General features: G+C 43.7%; 1 protein-coding gene across 2 annotated transcripts in view; it reads left to right on the top strand.

Annotated features, from left to right (window-relative positions):
- Window positions 1–8,234, top strand: part of LOC106815804 (integrin-linked protein kinase-like) — a 27,871-nt gene extending 19,637 nt beyond the window's left edge. Inside the window, exons 3-11 of one of the 2 annotated variants that reach the window (XR_001394795.1) lie at window positions 1,058–1,153; window positions 1,487–1,583; window positions 2,350–2,516; window positions 2,861–2,970; window positions 4,304–4,425; window positions 4,818–4,939; window positions 5,408–5,638; window positions 6,187–6,408; window positions 6,451–8,234. Coding sequence is in view for 1 of the 2 variants with exons in the window: in XM_014820319.1 (XP_014675805.1) it covers window positions 1,058–1,153; window positions 1,487–1,583; window positions 2,350–2,516; window positions 2,861–2,970; window positions 4,304–4,425; window positions 4,818–4,939; window positions 5,408–5,638; window positions 6,187–6,333 (1,092 nt within the window). In the remaining variant the exon portion in view is untranslated. Of the gene's footprint in view, window positions 1–1,057; window positions 1,154–1,486; window positions 1,584–2,349; window positions 2,517–2,860; window positions 2,971–4,303; window positions 4,426–4,817; window positions 4,940–5,407; window positions 5,639–6,186 lie in introns of both variants that reach the window. The other variant, XM_014820319.1, reaches the window with a different exon arrangement.
- Window positions 8,235–9,872: the final 1,638 nt, after the last annotated feature.

Raw genomic sequence — 9,872 nt, 5'->3', positions numbered from 1 at the left:
GCCCCGCATGTTGGCACGCAGGTTTCGCGAGCGTACGGTGGACAGGTCGATCGGTATGCCAGTCACGCGGCAGCGCCGCACGCGCGTGTCGAATGATAAAGAGTTCAACACCTCCTACCTGATGGGGGAAAAAACAAGCGCTGAAATATTGAAGAGTGAAATTTAAATGCGGAACAGCTGTCTGCTGCAGGGCGGTGGTATGAATGAGTGATGACGCGTGTGAAGGCGGTGGATACAACGCCCGAGCTGTTGTTTTCTATTAGTATATATTACTATGAGCAGTTGGGCACACTAGCATCTATTACTTTCCCGGCTTGTTGACAATGACTGTGTTATGATATAGCCATCAACAAAATTATTATCAGGAAAATTGAAATTAAAAAGGAAAACGAGGTCTTCTACTGCTTGTCGAAATTTTGTGATTGTCTTTTGTCTAAATGTAAAAACGTCCACGTATCTGCGTTTGGCTGGCTCATACGCTTGGGAGAATGTAACGTGGAAAATGCACTTATGACTCGTTTGTATTAGCAGTCTCGTTCATTTAGGAGTTATTGCCCTGCTACTCGAACAGTAATTAACTACAGAGCTATTAGTTTCAGACGGGTCACTTCTAGTACTTCCACACTCACTGGGCCTTGCTTGGCCTCCGTTAAACGGTCATAAGACCTCAGACCGTGTATTGGCAACTGCATTGTCGTTAATCTCGCAGTCTGGTCCGCCTAGGCCTGGCCCAGAGCGAGAGGAGTGAATCGACAGTGCCACATATAATATATCATGTCGTTACTTTATGTTACGTGTCGGGGAAAACGATGCGCTTGTTTTTGCAAAATCCTCCACTGTATCTCGAGGGAATAATTCCAAGGCGTTTGTTGTTCGTTGAAAATCATACGTTTGTCCGTATCCTACAGTTTCCCAGCTACGTGACACCAGTACTATCTAAACTAGGTATTAAAATTAGTAGTTTACTCTATTAGATTTCCCATCCATGTTGACGAAAAACCCTTTGTTGCTACGAAGAATGACCCTCCCATACAATGGCGTTTCGTCTCTGTTCTAGTTGTTGAACAACAAGGCGGACATCAATGCTATTAACGAGCATGGCAACACGCCCTTGCACTACGCATGCTTCTGGGGTCAGGACCAGGTCGCCGAGGTAAGCCGTGTCAAAAAAAAACAGCACCAGCACTGTAAGTGGACCACGCAATTGGAGTGCAAATATTGACGGGTCACTTTTCCAACAGCATTCTTTTGCGTGATGCTCTCTGTGTCAGTATCGTGAAGAGAGTGGTCTTTTTATTATGCATCCGCTATTTTACTACCGACAGCACGGTGAAGCATCACAGCACGGTCACAAGTGCAAAATCGGCCATAAACCCAATTGCGAAAAAAAAAATCGAGTTAGTGATTTATTGTGCGCGTGTGTTTGTGCGCGAGCGTAAAGTTTCACAAACGTTTGCATTTTTTTGCGGCTTGTTTATTTGAACAGGACCTGGTCGCCAATGGCTCCCTGGTGTCTCTGCAAAACAAGTATGGCGAGACACCGCTGGATAAGTCTCGCTACCCGCTGGCCAAGCGGTTACAAGGTGAGGTTGCCCAGTGTGTCTCGTCTGCCAGGCAGAGAAGCAGATCATCGGCTGACAACCAATGTGTCGGTGGGATGCTGAGTGGGAAAAAACTCGGGGGCAAAAACCAGATGGAACTATGAGGGAACACCAAATGTGTCCTTTACAGATGGGTGGCTGTTCTATAGACGTAGTTCTACTGCGTAACTGCCACTTGAAAGAAATGCTAAACGTGTTCATCATAGACAGGTGTCCATTCCATTGAGGTGGTTTCACTGTATAAATGCTACTCGTGGGAGATGTCAGAAGCGTCCTTTATATGCAGGTGTTCGTTCTTTAGGAGTGAGTGCTAACGCAGGTTTGCCTGCAACCCTACTTCATGTTTTGAGGGTCATATTAGGGAGGAGCATAACAAAGAGATTTAAATTGATTCATCATGAGGCAGGACAGGTTCAGTAGAGCGTGCTGAAGGCGCCACCTGTCACCTGTCATGTAGACTTAGAAGCAAATGGACGATGTGGCCTCTGGTGCCAGCAGTTGCTGCAGATGAAGGAACCTATATTTTATAGCATAGCAGTGCTTCCGTGTGGTTTCAGCTTACAAGTGTTAAAACGTAGGTTTCATGACAAGCTAGAAAGAGAGAAAGGGAGAGGTTAATGAATATAATGAATAGAGGGAAGTCCCCACATAGTGGGAAGCTACCTCATAGAAACTTCACGATCTTTGCTACATGACCATCTCCATGCCTTGTAGAAGAAAGCCATCGTATCGGTGCTTGATGTTGCAGACAAGGCAACGCAGATGGGTCAGGAATTGAATAAGATTCCCTACAAGGACCAGTCGTGGCGCGGCTACAAGACGCGCAGCCGCGACGCCACGCTGTCACGCTACTCCGGAATCGACATCAACCAGCTAAACCTACAAGTTCGCATCGCAAGCAGCCACTCTGGAGACGTAAGTCACACCCACTGATATATATATATGTATATATTTATTTATATATTTTTATATATTTATATAATAACTGGCTTTTCAACTTTGTCCAATCGATATGAAAGTGGAATGTGGTGGTGAAGATCTGTGTCAATCAATGTGACTCTGTCTGCCTCAGCATGCTGAAGAAGAAAACATTTTGCGACCGAATTGTGTAATTACTTCGACTATAACATTTAATTAAAACTTCAACAGCATGCACAACAAGAAAGCAATTTACCATCAATGGAATCATGAGATATATTGTCGATTACTTTGAATATAAAATGTAATTAAATGCTTGCTGGTCGTGTTGTTGCATGCAGCTGTGGCGAGGGACCTGGCAGAGCAATGACATTGTCGCCCGCGTGCTCAACATACGTGAGGTCACGCAGAGAATCTCACGCGACTTCGCCGAGGAGTATCCCAGACTCAGGTGAGAAACTGTGACTCAGCTAGCAAACTGTGACTCGGCTGGAAAAACTGTGACTCAACTGGCAAACTGTGACACAGCTGGCAAACCGTGACTCAGCTGGCAAACTGTGACTCAACTAGCAAACTGTGACTCAACTAGCAAATTGTGACTTGGCTAACAAACTGTGACTCAACTACTTGGCTAATAAACTGTGACGTAGCTAACAACCTGTGACTTGGCTAGCAAACTGTGACTTGGCTAACAAACTGTGACTCAGCTAACAAGCTGTGACTCAGCTAGCAAACTGTGGCCCTGGTTACAAACTGTGACTTGGATAATAATCTGTAATTCTTTTTCTCATCGACTGAACCTCTAATAGTAATACACTCCTCATTAGAAACTCGTAACTTTACCACGTTTAATTCAGTGGTCTACAAGAAAAAGTTAATGTTACGACTAACGTTTAAACTGGCCCGAGGCTAAGGCTGGGCAATTCACAACGGAACGCTAATGCGGGCAATCACTGGGAATGGTCACGCCACTTCTGGGGACAGTATTGTCGGGCAGACTGTGTTTAATTCCAATAACCATTTCCGCGGGTATTGCCGCGCCGATGCTAGGCAGTCGTGCGATGTGTTACTTGAGGCGTGGCATGGACTGGCTAATATCGCGTCGAGATGCGGTACAGTCGGGCGTGGGCGTGTAATGAAACCCAGTATGTCGCTATTTTTTGTCGGTGGCTAGCGTGAATAATCGCGTGTTCGTGACGCAAGTGGTAGCTACCATTGCATGTTAATGCCCGCACAGGTCTTTCACATTTTCAAGGGCTTTGGGGAGGGACACCATGGCTTTTTTTGCGATCAGTGTTCGGGTCAGAGTTATAAGTAAACACGTGTAACTTTGCAACATTCATCGGCGATGGTTATCATGAGAAATTATGCACGTGGTCCTCCTAAATAACAGGATGCAGCTGCCAGTAATCCTCTTTTTTTCTGCTTGTTCTTATTCCCGTTCATGTGCTTCTTATTCTTCTATACAACTGTTAAACGACTACTGCCATGTCAAAGTACTGTTGCATTTTCCGCGCATGAAATTCTGACTGGTCAAATGAAAATTTAATGGGACGTGGAAATTCACATGCAGAGTAGATTAAAACACCGTTTTCGAAACATTAGGGATGCGCCTCGATGCGTGCGTGTTCCCGCGGATAGGGTTGGTTTCAGTTCGCATCTCACGACTCCTTGGCGGCGGCTGGCTACTCTCGGCCGACGATGAGTAATTGCCCGCGTGTGATGCACGGCGGAACCAGCCGTCGATTAATAAATTACAAATGCGTACGTTTCGTGGTCGGCAGGGTTTTCTCGCACCCGAACGTGCTTCCAGTGCTGGGCTGCAGCAACCAACCGCCGAACCTGGTGTGCATCAGCCAGTACCAGCCGTACGGCTCCCTCTACAATCTGCTGCACGAGTCCACGAGTAAGTCTGCCCGATAGTCCACCCTCACTGCATTTATTTATTTGTTTGCCATGACTTGGTGTTTCGGGAGCGGGTCAGTGAGTAGATGAATTTATAGTATATATACATAGTTTCAAGATAGTTTACATATTTAGTATATATATAGTATACATAATTTATAGTATATATAGTTTATCGTGTCGGTTACCGCGCAAAAAGTAAACGTCCGTTATAGGTAACCTGTAAATTTGTTTCAGTTGGCATGAGTTATAGGCAAATGTCGAGGGCGTGCGTGCGTGCGTGTGCGTGTGAGTGCGTGTGTACGTGTGCGTGTGTGCGTGTGAGTGCGTGCGTGCGCACGTGTGATATGGTAGAGTAGGTATCATCTTACCACTGCATCTTTAACTCTGCAGGTGTGGTGGTGGACCACGCGCAGGCGTTGAAGTTTGCGGTGGACCTTGCGCGTGGCATGGCATACTTGCACACGCTGGAACCTCTGATTCCGCACTACTATCTCTCCAGTAAACACATCATGGTAAGTGAAATACAAGCTGTTACATGGAGCGCGTGAGAAATGTGTTGCACATTTGCTAGGTGATGAAAGTGGAAAAAACTAGATGCTATTAAAAGATACGTCCCGTAAACTTTCTTCTCTTTTCCTCCACTTCAGCTACCATTACATATGTATCGCCGTTAGCGTTACAATTATCTATCATCTAAACGAGATAACCACGCCCACTTGGATATTGTCGTTAGATCAGTCACGCTTGCATGTCTTCACACCAAAATGCCAGCTTTGTAGCACTTCGGTACTATAGACAGTTTTCGCGTGCACGTATCGGCTAGAGCTGCCTGTCAATTGCACTGGGAGGTTGAATGCATTTAGCCATAAAAATATACATATACATACAATACATATATAGAGACATACATAGAGAGTCTACCTATATTAGTTCTATGCATTTAGCAATGGTGATTTTGTTTCTATCCCCGACGCCGTCAGATTGACGAGGACCTGACGGCGCGAGTGAACATGGCCGACGCCAAGTTCACCTTCCAGGAGCGCGGCAAGCTGTACTCGCCGGCGTGGATGGCTCCCGAGGCTCTGCAGAAGAAGCAGGACGACATCAACGTGCGCGCCTCTGACATGTGGAGCTTCGCGATCCTGCTCTGGGAGCTGGCAACGCGCGAGGTGCCTTTCTCAGACATGAGTCCGATGGAGATCGGAATGAAGGTGAGGACGAGAGTCCGGGGGCCGCCGGGAGGGAAACGTTCGCTTTCGTTTCATCGTTTCGTTTGCGATTTCGATTGCTATTTTGTGTTTCGTTGCTTTGTTTGCTGTTTCCATGCAGTAGGTACTGCACAAAATTATTCTGAGTATTACTGCGAGTCTTTACTGAGAGTACTTAGCGAAATTTAGTGTAGTTAAACTAGAGACGTGCATATATCTACTTGGAAGCTGAATAGAGGCTACTAGTGAGCAATCTTATCTCGAATAATACCGTTCTTGTCTGGAAGCATAATGTCTATCTTGGAATAGTGTCATCGGATATGATTTTATCATGTGACATTATTTTACTTTGAGACGAATATAAATAATCCACTGGAGCAGCGAAGGCATTTTAACATAGACAGGAAATCAGCTGCCGACAATGTCACTCTTGTCCACTAATTCGCATTTATCTCAAAATTACAATATTTTAAATATGCCTTATCTTGTCTATGCTGGGATGGTGGTGGTAATTTCTCTCTCTCTCTCTCTTTCTCATTTTCCGGTCATAGATTGCCCTTGAGGGCCTGCGCATCACCATACCGCCCGGCATATCTCCTCACATGTCGAAGCTGGTGCGTATATGCATGAACGAGGATCCGGGAAAGCGTCCGAACTTCGACATGATACTGCCGATTCTGGAGAAGATGAAACACTGAGGCGTGCGTTGAGGATAGGTGGCGCCACACATGCACAACGTATTTGCGTCGCTCTGCCGTGGACTTCACCAGGAGGTGATGGAGTCATGGCAGGAGGTGGTGGAGTCATGGCAGGAGGTGGTGGAGTCATGGCAGGAGGTGGTGGAGTCATGGCAGGAGGTGGTGGAGTCATGGCAGGAGGTGGCCGTTTAGAGAGTACTTAAAAAAGCAACTATGCAGACTGATTTGGAGTGATTCGCGTGAATAGTTGATGATGCCTTATTACGCAAAGGAGGTAGCCTGTGCCCAGGTGAGCTCGAGATTGTAACTATGCTTGCGGTTGGACTGTCGAAAAATCGTTTGTCGAATACGCGTTATGTAACGGAATGAACAGCTAAGCAGCATCAGGGCACCGTGTCGATTTTCATCAGGTCTCTTGGGGACAGCGTACGTGAGTACCAGTTAATACCAGTGAGCATTTACCGTGCATCTTGCATGGCGGTTCAAGTAGCTGGTGAAAGACAACGTGCAATTTGCCCGCTAGCCAGCTTTGCTATAAATCCGAGAATAATCGTCTGCCGTTATTGTGAGAATTTCTGTATTTAGTCGTGAAGGTCTCCCCTCTGATTTTGAAGAGGTGCTGTTTGCTCTGCCCATACGAGAATATTTCTTTTAAGGTTGGTAACCGACTGCGATCGTTAGTTGTTAGGCTACGCAATTTTCTTAGCCAGCGTTGCGTTTAAAATTTGCCGTATGTGCGTAGTAGCTGTAGCAGAAGTGGATTCCCAAAAAATGTCAGTGTAGGGTTGAAACCACCGAAGTGTATAGGATCATGTGCAAGCGCTCGGCCAATGACGGTGTGGTTGTACGCAATGACGTTCACTTGTTATTTATTCATGGGACATCTATATTTTTGTAACATTAGCCATAAGCATGCTCGTATCTTCATCATGCCTTGCTTACTGTTTTGGTGAATTATTTTATATAATACGTGCAGGGCGGGTGAATCGCATACGATAAACGTGGGGTAATTGTGGTCCTTATTGGAATTCACTTGGGGTGGTGCCCTTAATCAGCTAAAAAACAATTGATTGCTGGCTTTACTTAGAATAGGTAGACTTAATTCCTTGCCCTCCTTGCACTAAATTTCACAACACGATTTGTCATTGTCGTGTGTTATATTTTAGTGTACTTGTATAAAGAATGCTAGCTATTCTGTTGCCTTCACCTCGGCCACTGTAGATCCATTGCCAGTCCTAGTAGTTATTAATATAGCTTCTCCACTCAGGTAAAAAAAATGACGGAAAGGGGAAAGAAGATTTGGTGCTTTTCAACTTTTTAAAAGCTTTTGCAAATTTGTGTTTTATGAGTTAAGCTCGTGGAATTTTTCCTAGATGGGAATTGAGCTGCATACGTACATATAACTGTGTAATATTATTAATAATATTTTGCTAAATGATATTAGTCAGTTCAATCGAGGCTACATTGGGCTTTGTTTGAATATAATGTTAATGGCAACAGCCACGTTAGTTTAAATACGAAATCAAAAATAGCGTTTAATGATTATGACAAAGTTCTGTCAGTGTAATAAAAGTGTAATTGTACGGTCTCATAAATTCATTTACACGATAATGGTGTATCATTCTTGTCTGACTTGGCTGTCTTGCTAAGCAGTAAATGCTGCAACTAATGAATACTTGCAGCAAAAAAATAATGATAAAATATACACACAAACAATCCGTCATGTGTATCATTTGACAATAGTAATTAAAGATAAATATGTGAATTAAGATAATAGTAAGTCTAATCATGATTCGGAAATTTATGGTATACTGTGCAACGTTTACTGTACTTTTGTTTATGCCTAGAGGAGTAACGAAATTTGTAAACTAGAAAAATAATAAATATGTGTTTTTAACGGATATCTGTAGTTGATGTTCCATTTTACTTTACAATGGCACGCACACACGCACGCTCGTACGCGCGCGCAGTTCTTTACCTCGTTCAGGGTGCTTGCATGATATTTCAGCGTTGCCCACGTATACTACTGTACAGCCAAATATAAACGGCAACGATCAGGCTTGGGAATATGGTCTGTGGTGAAACTTGATGCATCTTGCTGAAAAGAACTGTGTAGTGGACCTTACCTTAATAATGCAAGGTTACTGCCTAGTATCGTTAAAATTCAATATCACGTATATTACCCCAGTAGCGTCGGACATCACTGCGCGCATGCATAATATCTGCTAAAAGAAGTAACATTTTTACAAAATTATCTACTTAAAATGTAGAGAGTAAACTGTCAAGTAGGTTAATTGCCGTAATAAATCTCGATCCTAATGCCTCACTTCATCAATAAGAAGGCGCCATAATTTTCCTACATTTCCATTCCCCGTAACGTATAGATTCAAGTAATGTTTTCTGTGCCGTTGGTCGGCGCTAGCCAAAGTCGCAATGAAAAATAGCATATTACGGCAAAAGTAGTATAGAATACATACTCGCGCGCAAAATACATCCGTCATGCCCTACTCTTTTTAGCCAGCCCCTTTCAATTCAACGTACAATTACATAGCGTATATAAATTGTAGAAATAGACCTCTTTACGCGCATGCCTTTTATCTGCCGTAAGCAATAACATTTTGTTGAAATGATATATTTAAAATAGAGAGGGCAGAGTGTCGAGTAGGATGGAGTCAAAATTCTCGACCCCCATGCCTCACTTTATTAATAAAAAAAGACGCGCTGGCTTCCCGATATCCCGATGCCCTACAACGTCGAATGATATTATATAAAATTCCGTGCGTGCTCCTGAATGGTGCATGCTAGTATCGCGCATGAATAATCGTTTGAGACGGCAAACGAAATATACACGTTTGCTTAAAACTATGCATTTAAGGTAAGGAATACATACTCACATGTAGTTTGATATGAAAACGAAAATCCTAATCTCCCACTATAATAATTATTACTGATCTATCCTTCAAAATTCAACATAACGTGACATAGCGGCAGACCACTGAGCGTGCATACCTAGTATCTGATAAACGAAGTAATAATTTAACGGATTTAATAATGTATATATTCAAAATAGAGAAGATAGACTCCCGACTAGTGAAAGATCTCAACATAACCCTCATGTCTCGCTTGATTAAAAAGAAGGCGCCCGGCCTGGATTCCCAACAGCTCGGATTCCCTACAACGTTCACGGAGATTCTGCCGTTGGTTAGCGCTAATGTCACGCATGAAAACTAGTGTATATAACGACAAACGAAATATATAGATACCATTTTGCTGAAAGTATATATATTCCTGGTAGAGAGCCTATACTTACATGTTGTTTGATATAAAAATTCCACTACTAATTCCTCATCTGAATAGTTGTAACTGCCAAGTCCCCTGCCCTCGATCGCGTCCGTGGCATTAGAGACATTTGTGCGTTTTAGCGCTCCATCACTAGCAGCAACACGCGTCTTTGACCGTGTGACGCATGTGACAAAGTTACAATATATATCAGGAGTCGATAATAGGGAATCCCCTATTATCTACTCCTGATATATATT

This window comes from Priapulus caudatus, unplaced genomic scaffold (assembly GCF_000485595.1).
Source record: "Priapulus caudatus unplaced genomic scaffold, Priapulus_caudatus-5.0.1 Scaffold29, whole genome shotgun sequence".
NCBI classification, from domain to species: domain Eukaryota; kingdom Metazoa; phylum Priapulida; class Priapulimorpha; order Priapulimorphida; family Priapulidae; genus Priapulus; species Priapulus caudatus.
This window is presented reverse-complemented; position numbering and strand designations above follow the sequence as displayed.